This window comes from Aulonocara sp. 'chitande type north' Nkhata Bay, linkage group LG13, assembly GCF_057382095.1.
Source record: "Aulonocara sp. 'chitande type north' Nkhata Bay isolate Kocher_YH1m ecotype deep benthic linkage group LG13, A_spYH_male_GT1.1, whole genome shotgun sequence".
In the NCBI taxonomy this organism is placed as follows: domain Eukaryota; kingdom Metazoa; phylum Chordata; class Actinopteri; order Cichliformes; family Cichlidae; genus Aulonocara; species Aulonocara sp. 'chitande type north' Nkhata Bay.
The window spans coordinates 15,939,504-15,964,783 of record NC_141356.1 but is presented as its reverse complement, the minus strand read 5'-3'; the positions used below and the strand labels follow the sequence as shown (position 1 = coordinate 15,964,783).

Genomic DNA, 25,280 nt, shown 5'->3' with positions numbered 1-25,280 from the left:
ATGTGTTGGCAAGCATTGTATAAAAGCTGTGATACCCAAGAGGTTTTCGCTGCTATTATTACGAGGATTCGTGTGTTGCCAACAGCACTTGGCTGTGACTTCATCTGCAGCCCCGTCGTAGCCATAATCATAGTAGTAACACTCTTCTGGGTATCATTGCTATATTATAAACCCAGATAATAACCACTTTCCCTCGCTACTATTTTTCCAGCTGGTATGGGGACGTTAAACTGGCAAAGTCCCAGGAGCAAGCTTGATCTTTTCACTTTCAGGCTACCAACACTTAATGAAATCCCAGTGGGAGAGAGGGCTCATAAGCACAGTGTGAACCGTTAAAAGCAGAGAGAAGCTACTAGAGATTTATGAGGTTGACAAACTGGATGCTAAACAAGTCTACCGAAAGTAAATATTACGGATTTAAGCTGCTGATCGAAATGATTATCCTTTGCTGTGTGTTGAAGGCAGGCAGTCCAACTTATCACGGGTACATTGCCGAATCTAATATCGCACTGAAGGGATAAAATCCAAAGTGCGGTCTGTGATCCAACATGGAGGCAGGTAGATAATACCTTCTCTCAGTGGATTCTTCCACACTCATTCAGTTGCAGTACTATTCCACTGCTGTTGTCAGTGAAGGTGTTTAGTGTGATGATAGGTACAATAGTAGTAGAATAGATGTGACCCAGTTCTTTCATTTTCCCTTTTGCGTCACACTCTCACAGTCTCGTTTGTGCACTCTCTTTTTTTTACCCCACATCCAGTATTTTCATTCTCTCCCTACTTTTGTAATCAGTGTGAGATGATAATAATAATAATAATTTTCACTATACTGTCCCCCCTTCCTATTGCCTTCTTGAAAACACAAGCAAACACACAGCTTCTTAATATTCTGTGGACTGGTTTCGTCAGGACACAGTTGAAAGAGAATAGCTGATTAAAGCTCATCCCTGTGTGTGTGTGTGTGTCTGTGAAGAAAGTGAGAGAATAGAGATTAGCGAAGGCTACTCTTGACGTGTGAGTCTGCATGCGTGCTCTTGTGTGTGCAAATGAGTGCCTTTAATTTTGCGTGGCACTGCCTTCGGGGGGCAAAAGGCATTGATTTCCCCCGAGAGGCATCAAGACCCAATAATCTCAAATGTGCACGTGCACGTACACAAAATTACTACACAAACCCTGAGCTGAGATGCCATCATCAGATTGAGAGGAGTGTAAGTGAGGCTAGCAAGGTGAGAGCACCTCTCATTTGTCCTAATGCTCAGTTTAAATCACCATCAGGCTATTAAGCTGTTATTCCAAGAGACACAGGGAACTGTGACAAAGGATGCTCATGTCAGTCAGTGGCCTTGCACACAAACAGCATTTAAATGGGCATGGAACTGTGATTAGCTCAAGGCCATAAACTGTATATAAGAGATTGGCACAGCTACAGTGACTCCAGACTGCTAATGCTAAAGTCTCAACATTAGCAGTCTGGCTGCCATTGCATTGGCTGTTGGAACCAGAAGTGACCAAATTTTGATCACAGGGTTGGGTGCTAAGCTAGCTTCATAAACTGTGTGGGTCGAACTCACAGACACATGCAACCACTAATTCGTGCTAAGTAACAAAATAAAGTACAAGACTTTCACTCACCAAAACATAAACATAAACTGGTTACATGGTCTGCACCTTGTTATTCGTGGGATAATTCCACAAATTATACAAATACGGCAGTTACTGGCATTAGCATTGACAAGACCTTGACAGCCATTGATGATAGCTACCTATGTCTTCACACCTGTCAATCAAAGTTTCACAGTTAAAACCATATGTGTCTGTGCGGTTGTTATAAAGGGGAAAAGTATCCATGGAGGCCAACATTATTTTAGCACCAGGCTTTAAAATCTGCTTTTAGTTTACTTGGACATTTTAACCACAGATTGTAGATAAAAGACGGTCACCATGACATCACCCACTGGTTAGCGAAGTCCCATTGTGAACTCTCAAGCTGAGCATTTTTGTTGTTTGCTATCCTGGTGTTTCGGCATGATGAGCAAAGGGAGGATCTGTCTGTCAAATGCAATGACAGAGCAGAGATTATATATCTTATCTCATTGGAGTAACTAAAAAGTGTTGCTGGGTAGAAAGACATTGTGCCTAGCACGCAGGTACTGTAGACCTATTTTGGATAAGTGATGGATGGAAATATGAGCAAAGCCTTCAAATGTTTCAACTTATTTAAATTCAGTCATTGTTTAAACAAGTTCATGTATTTAAATGAGTCTAATTTTTGTGTCACAAAGATTAAATTCGGAATGTCTGTGTCTTTTTCTGTTCTTGCACACATGTATGCACATCTGCATATGTGTCTAACACTGCTGTTACAATGAGGTCACTTGTCTATACTTTCAGCTGTGTTGAGTAAGATGTTTACCATCGCTTTTAGCATTTCACAAGCAGAGAGGGTTCTTTGCGCTTGCTGTTGGATAAAGCCAAACACATGTCCACACACAACTGCACCCACGCAAACATAGTGCACCACTTTAGTGTAATCAGTTGATCTCATTTCTTTGATTGGAATCCCTTGCTTTTTTCCTAATCTGTCCGCTCAGCCAGGGGTTTCTAACAACTTCTTTGGGGGAATCATGGATAAAAGTGTCAGTATTTTGACTGTTCCAGTCTGTATTTCAGATTCTCTTCAAATCTAATAATGCTCTCCTGAGAGCTTTCAGTCATAACCATACTTGTATACTATTAGGTTATGCCTAAATTGTGAGTTAACTGCTTTGCTTCAGGGAACACGAATGGTAGCTATCAAGAGAGGAGAGCAGAATTATCACTCACTCATTTCTATGCTTAGTCTTAGTGACACCAGTGGGAAGAGTACTCCTAACCCTGGCAGTCTTAATGCCATCCTAGAGTTCTGACTTGGAAAGGATTCACTCATGCAGACGATTGTGAGGGAGGAAAAAAAAAACATGAAACTGACTTGTATCGATTTATTCACACAGAGATTTTCCCACAGCATCAGTAAAAGCGAACTGTGGGTTAAGGGTGGCTGTTCTTTTAAGTAACGTCATTGCTGTCTGGATAGGGAATGCAACTTACCACAAATGGCATCGTAAATCATCCAAGCATATAATTACATATTTCAATATCAAGTCTTTTACTAAACTTGGACTTGGTTTGGAATTTAGGAAGAAAAGTCTTTCTGTCCCATTCTGAACAAAGAGAGATTTGAGTGTACATTTCATTACTATTTTTCCTGACACATTAACAATATGAACATAAAGGCTTTTTCTTTTTTTTAACTGAGAGATTCAGAGGTCGGATGTCCTAGAAGGGAGAAGCAGACTAGTACAGCTCAGTGGAAGATTCAGCTCATAATCCTGACCTGAAGCTACATATACAACAATGCTTCTGTGTGTGTGTGTGTGTGTGTGTGTGTGTTGTTCGTCAAAGAGAGAGAGAAAAAGAAGAAATGAGTGAAATTCTGCGTGTATGACAGAGCATTGTGTGCATTTCCGGATGGCCGGATCGACGGGGTACAGTTGAGAGAATAAGGGACTGGTTGTGTGCAGGCATTAGAAAGACAGAGACTGAGAAAAAGTAATTGTGTGTGCTGAGCTGGATCACTGAAAGCCACAGTTGTAGTATGTGTGTGTGTGCATGTGTGGGTTACAGTAACAGTGCAGAAGATGAGCTCTGTGGCCTAGGGTAGCATGAAAGTTAATGCACTCTCACTCTCACAGACACAACCATGGACTTTGGTGGTCATATCAAACAATATGAAACTGTGAAGGTTCAGAGAAGGGAATAGAACAACATTTCTGAGCTGCTTCAACCCTTTGCTTGATATTTTTATTTCTTTTTTTCTCTTTACTTGGCTTCACTTATTTCCTAATGCAGTACTTCAACACACAAATATGGACAGTGGTTTAAGTCTGGCTTGGCTGAGGTTAACATTAAACTGCTTTTTCTATAGAAAAAGTGCTGCCTCAACTACATTTCTCTGCTGGCAAATTGAAAAGTGTGCAATGACGCACGCATAGTTTCCATAAGAGCTAGCTGTTGAAGCAGCCACTGTCAAATAACAGACCTTTGACAAAACGTTCATTACCAGAAAGTCATATAACTATAACTTTCAGTGTAAAAGGCAAGCAAAACAGAGTTAAATAACTTTCTAATCCTTTAGACATTTGTATTTAATTGAAAATAAAACAAATAATGTTGAAAAGGAGAAATGTCATTCTCATTTTCCAAAATGTTCATTGCTTTAAAATGCTTAAAATCTATGTAAAAGACTGCATGGGTAAATAGTTCCAGATGAACATGTAATAATCTACCATTAGCAGCAAGTTTAGGGATTTCATCATCTAAACTATATAATATCATTAAAGGATTCAAAGAATCAAGACAAATCTCTGTAGGGAAACATAACGTCAAAAACCAATAATGAATGGCCATAATCTACGGACCCTTGGGTGGCACTGCATTAAAAACAGGCACTGCTCAGTAACAGAAATCACCGCATGGGCTCAGGAACTCTTCAGAATTTCACTGTCAGCAAACAGTTTAATGTTACATCCACAAATGTAAGTTAAAACTCAACTCAACCATGCAAAAAAACTGTTTATAAATAATGTCCAGAAAAGCTGCTCCTATATCTTGAAGGACATTGAAGATGAACTCGGGTGAAGTGAGAAACTATCCAACTGTAAAAATAAAAGTTGAAAGTGTTTTTGGAGATCATGGAGGAGCACAAGGACAGGGATTTTGGGGCTTATTATCTGCACCCATTTCTAAACCCAGCACCGGTGATAGATCTGGATTACTTTATTAGTACACATGGGTATCTCTGTACTGAAGGAAGGATATACCAAAAGGCTAACCTACTACCAACTACCCAAACAGAAAGTGCTTAGTCTAACTTTTTCGCATGTACATTTACTTGTGTAAATTCTGCAGTAGTTTGCATAACATAGTTCAACAGCCGGTAAGATGGCAGTAAAAATGTCAAAACTATGCTGACTCCAGTTTTCCCACTCCTCCCCTAGAACAGCTGTGAATGAGTTCAGTCAATTTTTTATTTTCTTTGGTTAACTGCAGCCCTCCTGTGAAGGCACCATTATTACTGTCTAATTAAAAAGGCTTTAGAGGACCAAAAGATGATGTATTTCACAGGAAATTTCCTTTTTTTTTAGCACGACAGTATCAAACTGAACATACTGATAAGATGCATTGCAATTCACTGCTTACATCAAATAAACATTCATCAGCCATTTTTTATTTGGTATACCTTTTCAGCTGCATGTAACAGCAAACTGGCTAGTTACATGAGAGCAACTACAGCAGGTTGTCAAGACAACCAGCTAAAGTTCAAACTAAATTTCACAATAGAGGGAAGAAAGGTGATTTAAGTGACTTTGAATGTTGCATGGCTGGTCTGAGACAGGCTGGTCTGAGTACTTGAGAAACTGCTGATCTACTGGGATTTTCCCACACAACCATCTCTGGGGTTTATAGATAATAGTCGAAAAAGCACGAAATATCCAGTGTGCGTCAGTTTCTGGGTTAAGATGCTTGTTGATGCGAGAAGTCACAGGAGAATGGCCAGACTGGGTAAAGCAGTCCAAAAAAGATTTGTCATAACCAAGGTAGTGACGGAATTTGGCATAGGCAACATGAAAGCATCCTGCCTTGTATTAACTGGCTCAGACTGGTGATGGTGATGTAAGATGGCGATGTGGGGGAATTATTTCCTCGCACATTTGCCTCTTAGTACCAACTGATTATAACTTAAATGACACACCCTACTCGAGAATTGTTGCTGATCATGTCTATTGCTTTGCCCCAACTTTGTTTTAATTTTATCACTTGATAAACCACAATCTAATAAAGTAAAATGAGCTTACTCATAAACCCATGGGAATCATTTGAGAATCCACTGAGCTTCAAATTGAGTTTCACCCTATTGTTTGGTTGTCCAGACCAATGCGTTACTCCTTTGAAAAACTACTAAAAACCCACTCTAAACTGTCATAATCAGCAAATACAGTCAGCATAACTAAAGGGCTAAATATTTTAAGAATTAGTTGGGGTCTAAAGAGATGGCAAAATAGTTAAGATAAATGAGTAACTTCCATCTGATGGACCAAATCCAAGGGAGAAAATGCAGTTTTAAGTTGCTAAGTTTCTTTCTTTCTTTTCTTACCTTCTTCAGTTTAATCACAGCTTCTCTGGTTTCGGAGTCTGTGGTCAGTTCAAACATGTTGATTCCATCTCCATCTATTAAGCGGTAATTCACCAGCCCGTTGTCTCCAAGGTCGGGGTCTTTAGCTTTAAGACGGCCCACCTCCTCTCCTGCGACTTTATCCTCTGACACAGACATCGAGTACACACCTGGAATATAAAAATATGTGTGTCGGCTTCTTGGTGATGATAGTGATGACTTTTGGTCACAGCTTGCTTTTGTATTCAACACTGTCCAATTCTTGGCTGGTTGCCACTGTGTTTACTATCTGAGGCAGGGTCAGTTTTGGAGGGCAGTGAGGGATTAACATGAACTATACCATCTGTCTCATATGGCCCAAAGGATATTAATATCCCCTGTAGTGTCAGGTGTGTGTGTGTTTGTGTGTGTGTGGGTATGTGAAGAAGCAGACACCTGGTTTCAAGAATGAGAACAGTATGACCATATGTCTACTCGCTCCCCTGGTTTTTTTCCCTTTTCTTCTGCTCTTATTATCTCTCCCCTCAGTTCAACCTGAACCACTCATCCCCATTTCATCTAATTTTACTTTAGCCTCTGCTTATTTTTTCATAACCCCCTAACCCCCCCCCCCCCCCCCCCCGCTCTCCTCTCAGCGCTATTATCTTATTTATTTTCTCTTCCCAAATCTTTCTTCCTCTATCTTTTCCACGCTTTACTATTCTTGTTTGTTTTTTCTCAATTCCTCCTCGCCTCTTCTTTGCCCCTTCCTACACCAAGATTTGGGCATTGAACACAAAGTAAACTCTACATTTATGGGCTGTACACCGTTAGCGTGTTTATCCTGCTCGTCCAGGTGTGGCAAACCTGTGAATCATGAAATTCAGTCTGTCATGTGGCTTCTGAGCGATTCACAGGACTTGATCCATTCAGCCTAAATCCCTCCTGCCACCCTCAGGCCTGTTACTTTTTCCTCACATCTCCATCGATCTTCACCAAATCCCTCTTCTCCATCTTTCGTCTTCATCTCTGTCCCTGCTTTTTAAACTCCTCTGTGCTGTTTGACTCTATTTACTAAGATCTTTGCCCTCTTTATCTCTCCTGTGCTTCTCCCTTTTCCATCCTCCCAAATCTCGTCATTCATCCTCACCTCTCCTCCCTCATCGTTCCATTTCTCGCATCCCTGTCTGTCCTCTTCTCCTCCTCTTTTTATGTACCATTTTGGCTAAAAGCTCATTTCATCCCTATCCCCCCACTTTGCCCCTTTGCTCTCTCTCTTCTCCTGTCATTCTATTCTTGCTTTTGCTAAGTAGCTTAACATCAATGGCTTCTGGCGGATGAGTTAAACATTGTATGACAGAACACACAGGCAGCTTGGCATACCTGGCTGCAGGCTAAAATGAAGCACGTCACATACAGGAAATGTACATTTACATTTAAAGATGACAGTTGAAGCAAATAGGAATTCACTGAGTTCATTATTGCAAAAAGTCAGGCACAGGTTAGTCTCCCATACCAGAGAGAGTGAGAGAGATTTCGGCTACTGTCATTACTCCCACAGACTATAAGCTCATAAACCAGCCATGTTCAAATATAAACACTAATGAAACATCTAATAAATGTAATTTGTGTAATGACCACAATCTCTTGGGTTGGGAATTTTATCTGATGACTGACTTTAGAACAATGATGTCTTTTATTACTCAGTAATTTCCTAGTCAGACTTGTGATTTTGATGTGTTGCGATATATGGAATTTAAACTCAGAAGCAAAGTTTGATGTCTGAAAAATAAATATGCCTGTGGTGTGGTTAATTATATCGTGGTGGGTGTGGACTGAGTTTTCAATTAAATAGTCTGTGCCTAAAGAGCACATAAAGCCTGGGTTTATAAAGATTAACCAAATTGCATAACAGCATATTTGTTTAAACTATCAACAGTAATCCCACCTATGCACACGTTTGAGGAGATTTCTACTCAAAATATTGTCACTCCTGATATTTTTATAAGTGTTTGGGCCCTTTATTTCATTTAAACAACTTGCATTTGAAATTACTGATTTATTAGAGCAGCAGAATATAGTTAGCGTTTGGGATTGGGGAATGGTAACACAATATTGTCCCCTGGAGCCTACAGGTGGCTGGTGGGACTGTGGAGAAGTTTAATAGTGGGCAGCAATGGTGCTGACATGGCAGAGGGAGAGAAGGGAAACTCTGCAGCTTAAACAGGCCACCACATTTGGATAGGACACGATGAGAGTGGGGCACATCACTATTGCTGTGTGATGCAATGCAGCTGTTTCCTGACTAAACTCACTCAAAGTCTTCATAGCATTCGTGTTTAAAGTGTTCTGCACACTTTGACTCGTCTTAGCTGACATAGGCTTCAGCCCCCTGCTAGCCCACATTGGAAAAGCAGTTAAAAAAAGTTATGCATTCTATTCTACTTAAATCTGAGAGAAGAGCTAAAACTAAAGTTCTAAGGTGAGTTTAATCTTTCCAAGATTTATGAGAATAGACAGTTCTGTAATAGAAGTCACTGAAGGTAAATGATGTTCAAATAGATATCGCCCAAAAGATCTTTCACCACTTCAAATGCCTTTTTATTATCTGCTTTGTTCTCCATTGTTCCTGTTCAAACAAGAATGAGAGAGAAGCGCTGCAGCTGACATATATTAACAGTATTTAACAAAACCATCTCTGTCATGTCAGCCTAATAAAGACTGAAGTCAGAGAGAGTTAAAGAACAATCAATTGCTATTTGCCTTTGTTTTTCTGCTCCTACTCCTGTCTGTGCTGTGATGGATTTTTCGAGGCTGCAAACGAATGACGCTTGATAATGAGGTGAAAAGAGAGAGAATTGCAGGGACAGAAAGTCTCTGAGAGAAAGAGATATCAAGCCTTAGAGCGAAAAGAAAAAAATACAGCAGCTTGAATGGAAGCTGAAAAGCTGCTAGACAACAAGAGGGAGTCTAGCTGTGCCATATATATGCATTATTTTTCGGTGTGTTTTTATCTTTTTTATTTTTATTCCATCTTTGTATCTGTTTTATTTTTGCTGTCTCTCAGACTCCGTTTTTGTTTCGTGACTCTTATCTCATTTTCCATTTTTTTTCTTCCTCTCCTCTCTCTCACTCTGCCCAACTACTAAATAAGTAATCACTGTCCTCATTCACACCATCTGGGAGAATTTTCTTGCAGGTGGTTGTCCTGCTTTTACTTTTTATTTATTTATTTTTTGACAAGGGTACCGAGTTCCACAACATATTGTTATTTGGTACATTGTCTTGCATTGCAGATGTAAAACTGCCAGTGATGCACAGGCAAGTATAATGTGGTTATTTAGATATAATGTGGCCTATGTGTGTGACTTGATCCTGTCTCCCGAATATTTTTCACCTGGCTCATGAAGAAAAGTGGATTGCAAAGCGTTCCATGGTTGGTAATGCACATATGCTGGCTTAAAGGAGATTATGAAGTGGGTTACTTTTTTTTTTATTTTTTTTTTTTTTTTAGGTCAGTTACTAGTCTTTTGTTTAGAGTTTTCTACAAAATTTGCGTCAGCAAATCAGCCATTTACAGTTTTAGGCTCTCCCTTCATTTTTACACCATCTGTCACTATGTAAGAATATGTGGCATTATTAAAGAAACATGCATATATGCCAGTATGGAAACTTCTATATATGCTTCTCGTGCTGGAGATGAAGTCTTGCCTTTTGAGCAGTTTTTCATTGCTCATAAAACTCTCCATCTAAACTCCCTCAAATGTCCTTTTGTTGTGGTCTACAGCATCACATTTCAGCTTTGCATTGCAACACAGCTGTCAGCTTGTTATAATATACAGGAACTGGAGTGGTGGTTTTGACTTTCTCTCTCTCTGCATCTCCCTGTCTTTTACATTATCTCCCTCACTGCTTCTGTTCATGTCTCTCCCTTTTCTTGCCTATTCAGCTTCTCCACAGGCTAAATCCTGATCCATCATCTCTTGTTTTCTCCCCATTTCTTCTCTCCATACATTCCTGAGGCTTTCTGCAGAATCTCTGCCAGGAGCCCTTCTGCTCAGCGCTATAGGAGGGAAGGACAGAACGATGAAGGAAAAAAGAGCCATAGCACAAAATGGCAAAGTTGGATATAATATGGAAAGGTGGACATGAAGGTCTGCTGGGAAGTGGTTGCAAAGAAAAATGCATTGGTGTGAATCCTTGCTGAGGTTTAGGATGTTTCTCTTTGAGGGGAACCAGAGAGGTTAAATCGTTCTATGAATATTTGCTATTTGGCTGTGCATGAGATGTGATCAGAAAGTTCAAAAAACCTTACCTGACATAAATTTGGCCAATCTCTCTTTCAACTTCTTCTCAGGCATCAAAGAAAACTTCCAGCATGGCTGCCATTTTTAAATATAAATTGCACTCTCTAGGTCCCGTTTGGACAACACTGTGCACTCTGCTGTTGCACTGTAGACCCCAAACTTACACAGATGACAAACATTATCTTTTGTTTCCAAACTGATCTGAATTTTTATGGAAGATCATTGCTGCTGATGAGAGCTGGCTCTCCGAAGGGATTCCGTGAAAAAGTCTTGAGTTCCCAAGCCTGAAGGAAGCACGTTGGGTGTGGAACAAGACCCAGAGAATGCTTATCATTTTTTCAGCATTCACAGAGTTGTGCACCAATAATTGGTTCGTCGGGGTGAGACTGTCAACACAGAGTTTTACTGTATTGTCCTGAGGCATTTGGGGGAAACATTCAGAGGAAATGGTCTGAACTGTCGTGCATGTCAGTGTGCCATTATGTGCCAGCACAGAGCACATTGAAAATGCAGGAGTTCTTTGGACTTACCACACAATATTTGCTCACCGCTTGCCCTTCCTCTCCATATTTATGTTGCATCCACTTCTGGAGATTTAAATCACATTGGAGGATCCAGCAGGATACTCAGAGGCACAAGCAAAAGGTAACCTGACAGGACATGGCAACCGTGGTGGAAATGGTACAGACTTTCGCAAAACTTGAATGGGAGATCATCATTATCCAAACGAGGTAAGGTTGATGAGTTTTAGAAGTCCATTTCCAAAACTTCCAAATCATATAGAATGGATTTACAGCAGATGGGCATTTTTTGAATTTGTACAGTATTAAATGGAACTAGAGAACTCACTATCATTGTACTGGTTGTGTATTTTGTCACCGAGGACAAATCGGTATTTTGTCACCGAGCAAATAAAATAAAATAATTTTTATCAGTTAATAGAATCATTGGCAGTTCTGTATCATCTTTCATACAGAGAAATAGATTCAGATAAAAATATAAACTTCTCATAAAAAATGTTAAAAAAAAAAAGAATTTAAAAAATATTCAAATTTTGTGCCTCTGTCTCCTTCCTCGCATCAAATCTACTGTTCTTCACAAATCCAGAGATCTGCTTTTTTCATTGCGCTGCTAATATCTAATTCAACCAATGCCCTAGGGAACTTCTAGCTAGTATCCAAAGACAGTCATACATGTTGGGGGATACTCCAGGATCCCAATAAAGACTCTTTTTAAATAATTCTTTTTTTTTTGCCTAAAGTTACCTCACTACTTTGTAAGTTGCAAACTAATGACACCATGCACTTGATGTGTATTGAATGCCCTTGCACTGACCTTTGGTGATTATTGCATAGTGCAGAAAAGGCTAGGAAGATGCAGACTGGAAGTTCAGATAGTGTAATAGCTCTGCTGTCATTTGGTAAAAGGTCTGACACTTTCACACCTCTAATGGAAATGCCTAACCCAAGGAAAATGACGTACAGCTACACAATACAGTATATATTATCGATGGATAACTAGAAAACGTAGGCGTTTACTCACTCTGTGGAAATTTTGGAGGGTTATCGTTGACATCTGTGAGGGTGATTTTAACTTCTGTGGTCCCTGACAGCCCTCCCATGTGACCACCCATGTCTTTGGCCTGGATGACGACATCGTACTCCTGGCGGGCCTCACGGTCCATGTTTGGCAAGGCAGTACGAATTATACCTGAGCAGACAGAGTGGTAACATGACATTAATGCTAAAATAAGGCTTTCTTTTAGCCATTCTGGAAAACACAACCACTGGAAGCTTGTGGGTGAGGTTTTATGGATTTTTGAATGATGAAAAAAACAGCAGATGTCTGCATATCTACTCTTGTGTTGTATATGCTACTGTACTCGTGTTTTGTCACACCATGTACAACATGTGCATTTTACGTCATGTCATTACAAATTATTAAGAATTACAATAAGGAATTGTATACCTGTTGAAATTAATAAATGAAAATGTTAAACAAATCCCACTTTGAAAACACTATCATTGCTAAGTAAAAACTACCAATTTACAACGAATTTATTCCAAGATTCTTCATTTTGTAAGAGAACGCATCATCACTCATCATTTAAATAAATAAGAACTCTAGTAGAACATTTGTGAAGTCTTATTTTTATCTATTTCAAGCCCCAGTGATTTTTGTCTGTTTAATTCATCACCCACTACTCTCTTTCCATCTCTCTCTTTCTTTCTGCACATGTCTAGCTGCAGTGTCAGAGAGGCTTTCTGTTGTCATATTATGCCAAAAGTGTGTGCGTATGTCTGTGACAGCATGGAAAGCTGATAATCTCCAAACCAATTAGAAATGTGAGCTATGGATTTGAGCCAGTCAAATACCCAACACTGGTTTGATTAGCCAGATTTACTCTGCCCAAATCTCTCTGCCTCTCTGTGCCCTAACCACTCACTTTCCATGAACTATCTCTCTGTAAACCAATTTCTCTCTCCTTCTCTACCCTAACCTCTCACTTTCAGTTCTTCTTCACTCTCTCTGACCTAGCATAGCTCAGTGTTTGCCCTAACCTCTTTCCTTACATCCAATTTCCTCTTTTAATGCAAACCCAAATATTAGGCCTCAGCTCTGCAGGGACCAAAGCTGAATGTCCGCTGGGGACCTCTTTCTACAGCTTGCCTTCTTTTCCTCACCAATTTCATTGGAAAGGATGTCTTGTTACACGATCCCTCTAGCACAGAGTTCTTGGCTTTTTTACATTAAGATCAGTAGATGGAAATGTGAAAGAATAAAAAAAAAAAGTTTTGAGTTTGGTTTTTGCAGCAATCAGTTTTGATGAGACGCCTGGCAGATGGCACTACAATATTAGAGTTTAAAGTCAATTGCATTGATTATTTTCCTAATTAATTATATTCAATTTAAAATTTTGCGACTGTTAAAATTTGTTCACTGTTTGTAGCGGTCTTAATTCCTATTGATTTGGCAGTTGTGTCCCCCCCCACACACACACACACACACACACACACACACATCCTAACTCCAGGTGATGCAGAAAAATAAAATGAAAACGCATTGTCGTATCGTCCATGACAAGCTGTTTTTGTAGTTGATCTTAGACCTGTGTGCATACTACATCACTGTAACATCAAGGCCTTTGAGCTATTGTGTTTTGTTGTGTTGCAGACAATTATAAGCCTAGTTCAGGGTTTTTGTTTGCAGCCTTACCTGTCTGAGGCTCCACAGAAAAATAGGGTTGTCCTTGCAGTATGCTGTACACCAGTCTGGCACTGTTGCCGTAGGTGGGGTCATCAGCATCTGTAGCTGTCACCTGCAACACTGACGTACCTACAGGACAGAAACACAGACATGACAAAAAAGTCAGGAGGAGATAGCTCTACCTTAGTGATTTGGTTCAGGAATGGTTTGACAAACAAGCTTGTCACAAAAATGTGCGCCGATTCACCTGCCTGCACCAGCCGGATGGGAAAGGGAATGAAAAACACTCTCTCTCCTGTCTCTTAGACACTGCGGCTGAAGGGGCTCCTGTGGGGCTGGTCTCCACTATTATTTCTCTACATTTCATCATTGTCTGGTGGAAACATCCAGTCTCCAATTTTGGTGATTTTCATGTTTTAAATAAAACAGCATTTCCTCCGTGCTCTGACAGAGTTCAACAACCCCATGGATTTACGCAAACCTTTCAAAACTCTTTGGATAATCTGAAAAATGCATGGTTGTTGAGCCCGAAACATGACAGTTTATCTTAGTCCCCCACAAAAAAAATGGACATTTCACAGATATGTTTTCACCCAAAGCATCTGCATCCAGTAAATCCCTGTTAACTCAGCTGACACAGATATGCTGAGGAAATAGACCAAGTAAATTAAATTTGCAGAAGTGTGAAATACATTCTATTAACTTTGCGTTATTTAAGTTTTGCTTTTCCGATGTGACTCAGAAAGGTGTTTCTTTTCGCTAGACCTGTTGCTACTTGCTAAAGAAACGTAGTAATAAAAGTGCTTCAGACCTGTATCATTACCAGCTCTGATAAAATAAATATAAATAAAAACAGGCAAATAACATGTTGGTTTTTTTTCGCCACCCAAGTCCAAATTTTCTTACCTTGTGACTATAAAGTTATATTATTTTAAACTTTTTTTTTACACTATTAAATCAGAGCTGAGTCTAACTTTTACTTTTGTTGGTTTTAGTTTTATTTTTACATATTTTTCTCTTTTTGTCCTTCTTCGATGGAGTGTAGCCTGTGAGATTAGTCAAGCAACTGGAGCTGCACTGCACGTACACCCAATACACCACACTTGTCACAAACCAAGCACAACTTCCCAATTTGGTGCTGTATTCAAACTCGTTTCATCTTTCCCTCTGGCATTTCAGTGCCAATACTTTCCTTCATTACCCCCTGCTGTTTCAACCCCTCCACCACCCCAGCATCCACCTGTAGGCCCCGGGGGGGATGTTCAATCATCCCTCTCCAATTTCTATGTTCTATTTGTGGGTAGTGATAAACTCAGAGCCTAGGCATCAAACTCCAACCGTAATCTGCTCCTGTGATAAATCAGTAATTTCTTTCATGAGCTTCAATATCCATGATGAATCTGATTACAACCTCCTTTATTTTGCATGAAGTAACCACGAGGGCCCACACAAGGACTCAAATATGTTTAAGAGCTTTGTATTATTTCTAGTCTTGAAAGGGAAAAACCCCCCCTCAAAACCAACTAAAGCTCAAACTCACACAGTTCATCTTGAGCCCAGAGGACAGAAGTAAAAGCTTTTGGTTAGCAAGGTCAATCGAGAAAAAGTGAAAGTTGCAAAAGGTTACATAGGTGAAATGTTTTTTGTTTCATTTGTTTTTCCCCATAACCAAGCAACCCCAGTAAATGTAGAAACTGTTTCAAAAGCTCAAAATGGCTGTTACTAAGTTCTTGCAACAGCATGAATTTGGCTGGAATAATGGGTGCTTCACATCAATCACGTGTTATTGAATTGTTCATTTGGCTTCTTTACAGCCTTTTTTCCACTACATCTTCTATTTTAATATTTACCTTTCCAGCTGCAGCCATGTGAGCACCACCATTGTGCTCCATGCAAAATTAACCAGGTTCTGCATAACAGAAAACTGCAATGAAATTTTATTCAGCATGGCTTTGAATGTGGTTATAAGTACACCGTGATAAATTACCAAGAATGATAATTTGAAAGAAATTGGCTTTTCTATCCATTCTAAGTCTGATATCGATGAGGCTACATAGACCTAGTTAGTCAAATTACAGCTTTTATTTCTGTTCCACTTCTGTGGTTGTGGCTCATGGCAACTGGTGATCTCTCTTTGCCAGACTTCTGCATTCAGGTTTCAGATTATGTAGCAGATGGGTGAAAAATAGCCTAAACAGAACTCTTTTCTTTCTTTTCTTTCTTTGGAAGTCCAGTCCATTCAGGGAAGGGATTTCTTATGCTTCCACTGTTTCAGGCTTTACCGCTGCCAGTGTGGTTCATTTCAGGTCAGTATCTAGAGGCTGAACACTCCAATACCACACAATTTTTGGAAAGAAAATCTTCCAAGATCAGAAGTTCTAAATAGGGAGACTCTTAAGGGGGTGGTAGAAACTAGAGATGGCACGATACCACTTTTTTATGTCCGATACCGATACCGATATCATAAATTTGGATATCTGCCGATACCGATATGAATCCGATATAATGTTTTTTAATCAACAAAACTGTTTTTTTTTAAATATCTTGCTGCATTTTGTATAAGTTCATACTCAAGTTTAAAACAACAACTACACTAAAGCTATTCTGTTATACCTGTATGCAAAAAAAAAAAATTTCATAGTTCAGCAATACTGATCAATCTAATAAACTTAAACCTACACCATCCTCCCTATTCTGGTATTTTAAAGAGTACTTAGCGTAAATATTAAGCAACCTAACTAATAGGGTTCCAACTCCCAGCAACAACAAAAATAAATAAATAAAAAATAGGGAACCACCCCTCACACTCCACCTCATGATGCTTAATCAACGTAATCAACCTTAATTTGATGCAGTGTGAAAAAAAATGCACAGAAATCAATTATTTTTCAAGAAATATTAAATAGATTCAACATCTTTCTTCAACAAAATTGCAGACTGCACAGATGGTACCTTCCCAAAGGAAAAAGTACTATAGCTTACTAGGGTATATATATTAGACTTAATAGTCACTATATACAGTAATGGACTTCTATTCATTTTACATCAAATTAAAACTTTGGGTGTAAGATTCGGATAATTATTTATTAAAAGCTAGACATTTTAAATGAGAATAAGAAAGAAAAGTATGTCTTTGTGCCCCCTTTTCCCTGTTCATGCCCTATCGGCCCCCCTGGCTAAACTTTGCTAGATCCGCCCCTGCATAGTTACCAGCCGTCAGCTACGTAGAAAAAGATCCTCGAGTAGAAAGTAATAATAAATAAATTCTAACAACAGCTTATCAAGCTTAAACGTGCTGCTGTTGTTCAGCCGCTGGTTTCCTCTTTCTGGTGCAAAGTGGGCCAAAAACAAACCAGAGAGACGGACTCGCGACAGAAAAGCCGATCAGCTGATCATTAAGCAGTTTCATGATTGAAGTAGCAGCCAGAAGAAGCAGTCGCTCCATATATCGTTTGGTAAGCTTAACGCAGGAATGCTTTACAAACATTCAGAGATGGACTTACACACTTGCTTTACTTCTCTCGGGGATAACTTTGTCGGAGATGAAATGCCGGGTTGCTAGCGAAGCTCCACATGCTATCCAGACCACCGACAGGTCCCGCATGCCACAGCCGCTCTATCACCTGATGCATACTGCTCCGACGTGCTAACGTTCTGAGGTGAGTTACGGCGTGTTGCAAGTTTTGTGAGGTGCTTTCGTGATATTTAATGGATCGGATTACATTTTTTATTTTTCTCCGATATCCGATCCAGTAATTTAGGTCAGTATCGGACCGATGCCGATACGTAATATCGGATCGGTCCATCTCTAGTAGAAACTCTTGCCTGTGCCAATATGGTACTAAATAATTCCACAATTCTGCTTGTAGTTTAGCCCAACTTTTAAGAAAAAAAGAGGATTTTTCAGGAGGTGACCTGATATGCACTTCTCTGTCATATTTCCTGCATTCACATTCAGTGATTAATATAGAAATGGTGTTGTTTAGCAGAAAAATAATATGCAGACAAATGTTCAGTTCAACTACCAAAACTACTGCTAAATTAAAACTAAACTTTAGTTTAGTAAGAGGACTTTTGCCTCTTCTGAGAAAATACCTGTTAAAAGGCAAGGTTGACATTTTTGACATAGGATTTGAAACCATTGCTCTGGTAATCAATGTCAAAACCAGGATTACATTTGTTTAATATTTATGCATTAAGGTTGTTATTAATTAATTAATTAATTAATTAGCTATTCTCAGACAAGAACATATTTCTGGAGCCCAGTTCTCATTCAAATCAAATCAAATCAAATTCAAATTTTATTTGTCACGTACACAGTCATACACAGTACGATATGTAGTGAAATGCTTGGACAACTGCTCGTGACCTGAAGAAAACAAAAAAGGAAACGGCTATGAATAAGATAGGAAATAAATATGAAAAATTAAAAAGGGTAAATTTAACTAGGAAGGAATAAAATATAAATTAAGGTTAAAAATGAAATAACTGTACAACACAAATTAGAATGAAGGGTAAATTTAACTGGGAAAGAATAAGATAAAATTCAACATTCATTCATTCAATTCATTCAACATTAATAAATGAAAACAATGACAGTGAAATTCTATTTTATATTTATTTATCACTTTGTATTTAATTTATGTCAAAATTCATTTGTGGTTGTTTTTGTGGGGTTTGTTTGTTTTTGTTTTTTATAGTGAAGACTATGAACAGTAGTTTGGGTCATCTCTGATTTTGTTTAAATGTGCTATATTAGCACAAGGAAGAAGACGTGACTTGAAATAGGGACAATGCCTTTTAAAAGGCTTACAGATAAACCAATAAAATATTGAAAAAGTCATATTTTTAGAGAAAGTCTCCAGTCTGGGGACTTTGTATAGATAGCCAGGCTTCATAGATTTACAATGATATGGATAAAAAAGACCTCCAAACCTGCTAAAGAACCGGTAAAGTAAAAGGTAGCCAATTGGGACTAATTGTGTTTCTTTATGTTTATCCATTATCTTTCTTTGTCACCATCCCTCACTCCTTGATGACGGTACAAATATTTTCCCAATATTGCGTGAATACGATTTAAAGTCCCCCAAATTGTATGTTTACCAGCTGTACCAAACTTTTCTGAAGCTTTTCTGTGTCTAATATAACTTTCTTCTTACCAGCTGTAGATTTCTTAGACTTTTAAGCATTCTTTAATGTATCCCTTCCTTGTTTTCTTTGACTTTGTCTCAATACAAAACCTTGCTTCCCCCACATTTCTCTTAATGTTTCTTTTGCTACTTACCAACATTGGACATCTCAGGCACCCTGGCATAGTACGGCCCATGTGGAAACTCAGGAGGGTTATCGTTGATGTCCTGAACTTTCACTATGAACTCTGATGGCGGCTCCAGAGGCTTATTAGTGTCTCTTGCCACAGCCTGGGCTGTTAACGTGTATTGGGCCTGCTCCTCACGGTCCAGAGTTTTTGTGGCGTGGATGTTGCCTGTCTTGTCATCAATGACAAAGATTGTTCCTGCACCTTCACCGGACAGGATGTACTTGATATTTCCATCGCCTGAGTCAACATCTGAGTGGAGCTGAAAAAATGGAGACAAAACTGAATTTAGCTTGAATTACATGCACATATTTCAATATATGTGAAACTTGAAGAGAAAGAGAGAGAGACTAGCAGTTCCACATAAAGGCAGAAAGTCTGGTCAAAAGGCAAATTTGGAAGACACAGACTAGCTTGGCTGCCTGGCAGATGCCAGATGAGGTTGCAATTTCCCAAGTCTACAAACTAAAGTGAGCGAGTGACTGGGATAGACAGGCTGGAAATGCTGCATGTTAGATGGGCACACACTAATAAATTACTGACTTAAAATATTATTATAAAAATGAAGAATGTTCAACATTCAATTAAACTCTTGTTCTTCCTTTATAGCTCCTAGACTTTGAAATATGGTGCTCTGTAAACATAATTTGTTGTTTGTTATGAGAGCCGCTGCTCAGTTTGAGCGATGGTGTTGTTCTGGAGGAGTACCACCAATCATCTTCACCCTTGAATGAGAACATGACCTCTTTCATTTTTCTGTCTTTATCCCACTCTCTCTTTGATAAATGCTAAAACCACATTTAAATCCTGCTGTCAGCTTGCACACCATGACTGCCACTGGAGGGCAACGTGGCTTTTAATTAAACAGTTATTCAGAGGCTAATTTTGTTTGAAGAAGGATTCTCTTTTTAAATTGCACTGTTATACTCACCCTGCCCACCAGCACTGGGTCAGGTCCAGTGTACTCCTCAATGACAAAGAACTGATTCCAGACCCATCCTCGTTTGGACCTGTGGAGTACTTGGCCTTCCTTTCCAACCTTTTGTTTGTGTCTGTGTAGCGACAAGTGACCTACAAATACAAAAACACCAATATACATATATTTATATATATATAAACCACACCTATATTTATCCAGTTATAACCAAAACCTTTTAGTTAATTTAATTATAGTCCACAACATGTTTATTATGAATTGTAATTTCATGGTTAAACGTTAAATAGACGGCCACCTTCTGTATGTTATGTTGAATGAATTATCACCACAACAGCTGTTATGTTATATTTTGGATTTTTTTTTTGGTTTTTTTTGTTGATTTTCCAGTATTTTTTAGTAAGCTTAAAAGTGTGTGAGAGGGAGTAAGCAGAGTGGCCTGTTTTAGAAGTGTGGATCATTTGTTCAAATCCCAGCTGAAAAATGTGGGTGGACTGTATGAAGAACACATGCTTTAATGGGTCGATTTTTATGTGGAATCTTTGCAAGTCACTTAACCTCTTTTTGTTGTAGTGAAACTCCACAGTGGCTAGAAGGAGCAGTCTGTGGTTGCAGTGAGCAGTAGCAATGTTTGAACATGTGGAAGAATTACCATTAATATTTAAATATTAAAGGGAAAATAATGAAGAAAAAAAGATTGTTTTTGAACATAATTGCATGTTGGCAGTGTGTCTAGAGAGGGGAAAAATAAAGAATGTGTCCAAAAGAACTTTTAATTTTTTTCAGGCTCTTGTGAGTTTCCTTGGAGTCTTCAGCTGTTGTCTGCAATGCTCAGCATACATCTGCACACACTTCCAGCACCTGAGATGGTGATATATAACCAAAACAATAGCATAATACTCTTAAGGATGTTTTGGTTAGTGTGGATAATCAGACCGTTAGCTTTATGGTTGTGCTCAAGGCCAGGGCCTTCTGATTATTGTAAAGTTGAGTCAGAATTGCAAGTTTTTAGATAATGAAACTCAGCTGACTTTATAGGCCTTACATTTTTATTCTCTTCTAACTTTCTCTGCTTACCTTTACTCATATTTAATACAGCTGAATTCAAATAAACCTGATCCTATTTGCATATTTTTCAGATTCTGTTGACAGATAACAGAGCAAGTATGAAATAGTGACTGAAATGCACCCCATTATACCTAAGCTATTTCCAAGCTGCTGTTCTGCACTGTTAGAATGCTGATTTTATAACAACCTTGTCATTTGACAGATTCACCAGGCACATCAGTTTAAGACAACTACTGTGTGCTGTGATTTAGGAGGAACTTACATGTAAAATAAGTTACTCAGATTGAATGTTAGAAGCGTCAGAACGTCTTTTTTTTTTTCTTTTTTTTTTCTTCTCAGACACTCTTTCATGTCTACATCAGCTGACATGCGGTCCTGCCTTGTTGTGGAAGGGACAGCAGTACTAAATTTGCATTTAAAGCTACAGACTGTGAAACTGTTAATTTGGAATAAGGCTGAAATAAGGTATATACTTACTTGACAGAGTACCTAATTGGTTTGTATTCTGAGCTAGAACACAAAATGTTTTGGGGGTAATGTGTTATATATTAGGTTGATGAAATGGGTTTAATATGATATTTAATAATACATTAACTACAAGGCATAACTTGATAGATCACATATCTATGAATCTGAGGATCATCTCGGTGGATGACCCGGTTATACAAAATATTTAGGAAGATGCTCAGTGCAAACTTTAAATGTAGTGAGTTCTCAAATCCCTCATGTGATTATAACAGTTAAATTTATAAAAAGGAATTATTTCTGTATCAGTTGCTGTACCAAGACTGCCAAGACTTTGCAATGCTGCATGAAGAAATTCACAAAAGGTAAAAATCTGACAGATCTAATTGATCATTTTAAAATATGAAACTAACACAACCTCTGAAAAGATGAGCAAAATGTTGTTTTTCGGATGTTCACAGTTATGAATTTATGCTGCAAGATTACGTTGAAGTATTGCTTTGTCATACCTGGATGTCTGTGTCTGTGTCCCCTTTGATCCAAGGAAGCATTTCCTTTCCGAGTTCCTAATGCAACGCTACAAAGTGCAGAAACTCCCAGCAACACCAGGAAGATCCTCAGTAGCCCGAGGCCCTGCCGCTTCATCATCAGCATTGCCATCTTGACAAACCTTTGAAACTGTGCACTTTGCTCCGCCCCCTACTTTCTGATTCCTCTCAGTGGAGCTCTGCTCCCACTGAGGTGGTATCTTGCTTTTTTTAACCAAAATGTTGTTGATGAGCTTCCTAGTTCATTAGCTGAAATGGGGCCTGTTGTAGATACTCATCACCAGCTTGCCACGTCACTGCCTTTCTTCGTTTAGCTTTTCTGCCTTCTTTTTCTCCTCTCACAGTTTGTGTTGTCTTATTCTTCTTGCCAAACAGCCTGAAAGAGAGCGAAAGGAAAGCAGGTTTGGTCAGTGACACAAAAATAGTCAAAACAAACAAGCAAACAAAATATTTGCAGGCAAATATGGTTTGATGGTTTATTAAAATTCATGATTCCCAAACGGATACATTTCACTCAGACTAAATGCTCAGGTAAAACCTGATCACTATTTACAGCTCTTTTGGATACACTGACAGCATCATGCCATTTAATAGATCAAATCTATTAAAAAGCACACAGGTGATGACTCAACAATGCCAGTAGGAGTGATACATTTTTTGATTTGTCCATCTGTAGTGGTGAGCTGTAAAGTAAACTGCTTGGTCATTACAAGAAAAGACTCGATGAATGTCAGCAGAAAGCAATGACTGTAGTTTTAAAAAGAAATCTGTGGATATGAGAATGTTGCAAAGTAGATTTAATAAGAGCAATGAAAAAATGTATTCAATCTTCACCTAGAGAGAGACTAGAGAGGACTGGATCTGCAGTGAAGCATCATAGGTTTTGCTCTGCTGCATTTCTTAATATCTGATTTAACCATAATATATGAAAACATAGTTTGTCTATCACTTTATTACACCAGCAAACCAAAAGTTGAACTAATATGTGATGGATTCAACTCAACTCCATTCATTATATATAGCCCTACAACAGACAGGTAGATTTTATCTGCAAAGATAAGTGAAAGTGTTTGTTAAAAAAAGAACCGAACCACTCTACTTTTACTTGTGCTACTATGCCATTACAAGAAAAGCTGGAGCCACTAGAATGCAAAAGGCAAATGTCATTTTAAGCAACCAATTAGCACAGACGATAAATACAGAAGCTTTTTATCTGTTGTCTTCAGTTTGGTTTATGATGTTCTGTTCATGACAGAAGAGAGATGGCAGTCTTTGAAGGTAAAACATTGAGAGAAAAAAAAAGGTCAAACAAAAGACAACAAAGTTTACTCAAGTGCAAATGTGCAAACAAGTGTGTCTAATTATTCTTCACTTAAGAAAATAATATCACTAAACTGAACCACACTAAAACCGCTTTTTCCCCAGCCAGTGGTTATATATTGATGCGCCATTTGCACCAACATGAGTAAGTCACCTGGCACACTTGAGAGGTGATTTGTGTTTTAATTGCACATCGTCCGTGCAGCGATGCACGTAGGCCTACTACTGTACCAGTGCAGTACCAGTACCAGTTAGAGTGACTGAACTAGAGGTGCTAGTAATCTTTTAATTCTAACTGTAAATTCCGTACTGTGCTTCTTATTTTTCTTGGCATGGACCAATTGAGCAAAATTTGTATATGCACATGTGAATGTGTTTGTGTGTGGGTGTTTAATATTCAATAGATCAGTAGATGAGAAAATTCCCCCAGGGCTCATTGGCTCATGCTGACCACATGACCAGCCAACCAGGAAGTGTTGACAGTTAATCCCATACCGGCTCATCATCTGGCTAATTATCCTCGAGTCCTCTGATTGATGCACATATCTGTGTGTGGGTGTGTATGCATGTGTGTTTGTGCCTGTCTTTCATTCATTTGTAAAAGCCTCGGAGCTGTTTTTTCTTTCACAGCTTGCCTTGAAAAATGGTGCCTTGATAAAAACATATCTGCGACTAAACCTGTGAAAATAAGGAATAATTTTTCGGAAAATTCTTTAAGCTGAAAAATTGCCTGAAAAAAATTCTTAATTGTACAGTTATAGTAATAAATAGCTGTAAAATCGAAATAAATAATGGTTGTTGACATCTTGTATCTAATAGAGAATAAGTTAAAACTTTAAAAACAGCAAAACAACAACAAAAACCCCGTAAATAATGAACTCTCGTTTGCACTTGTTGTGCGACGAGCTGACACCTGCTATGCAGAATCTATTAACAGGACCTCAAACTGTCATTGATGTGTCAAATTAAGTGTCAGCTTTATTTAACAAGTAAAAATAAATCAAGTCCAAAATAAATTGCTTTCCCCAGTATCCCGTTTCCCTGCTACAAGTCCGCTGTTATTTTTCTGAATAACTGTCAGATGCGTGTCAGGTCAAACACAAGAAAAAAATAACAGACTAGATTGATAGCAGCAGACAGAGTGACAGCTCAGGAATGATCAGTGTGTAAGCCAGCATGATATTGTGTGGTTTGCTTGGTGACAAATAAGTGACCCCACTGTCAAATTCAAACAAAGCACCTTTAAAAATACAGATTTTTTGCAACTTTTCTCTCTGTTTATTTGGTTTTTATTTATATAGTGAGTTCAGATGAGTTTGTTGGAGCACCCCTTCAAATTAACTGAAAAATCATATTGATATCTTGCAAAGCTGTGGAGCTTCATGAAGTAGGTTCTTACTTTACTAAAACTTTCTCTCCATCTATTCAGATGCGTTGAGATCTGATTGTTACTCTCCTTCTTAGACATTAGCTAGTGGTAGAAGGAAACAATATATTTGACAAATTCCAGTCTGCACTGAAACAGCATTATTAAATTACGAATGGCACTGGTCTCATATTGCTGTCATCATACTTCATACATACACTTAGAAATTCATATAAACCCATGTATGTATGTCCTCCTCTGCACCCCTTGTATGTGGAGTCCCCCAGGGATCTATCCTCGGACCAGTTCTGTTCTCACTATACAAGTTATCCCTGAGCCACCTGCTTGATAGTTTCAAAGGCATATTATTGCTATGCTAATGATACACGGCTGTAATTTTCAGTTGAGCCTAATAACCTCAACAGCCTTCCCTACCTTAATGAATGTGCTCTCTGCCATTACTAACTGGACATCTTTAATTGCCCTTCATTTTAATTCTGGCAAAACTGAAGCTCTTCCTTTGACCCAGACAATTTCTAAGGAGGTCAGTCAGTACTT

General features: G+C 38.7%; 1 protein-coding gene across 2 annotated transcripts in view; it reads right to left on the bottom strand.

Moving 5' to 3' along the window:
- cdh11 (cadherin 11, type 2, OB-cadherin (osteoblast)) overlaps positions 1 to 25,280 on the bottom strand; it is a 99,559-nt gene that overhangs the window by 11,992 nt on the left and 62,287 nt on the right. For both annotated transcript variants that reach the window (XM_086258849.1, XM_086258850.1), the window contains 6 exons: positions 21,998 to 22,412; positions 19,953 to 20,092; positions 18,989 to 19,283; positions 13,714 to 13,833; positions 12,040 to 12,207; positions 6,194 to 6,381 (listed from right to left, as the gene is read on the bottom strand). In XM_086258849.1, coding sequence (XP_086114975.1) covers positions 6,194 to 6,381; positions 12,040 to 12,207; positions 13,714 to 13,833; positions 18,989 to 19,283; positions 19,953 to 20,092; positions 21,998 to 22,148 — 1,062 coding nt within the window. In that variant the 5' untranslated portion in view covers positions 22,149 to 22,412. The remainder of the gene's footprint in view (positions 1 to 6,193; positions 6,382 to 12,039; positions 12,208 to 13,713; positions 13,834 to 18,988; positions 19,284 to 19,952; positions 20,093 to 21,997; positions 22,413 to 25,280) is intronic.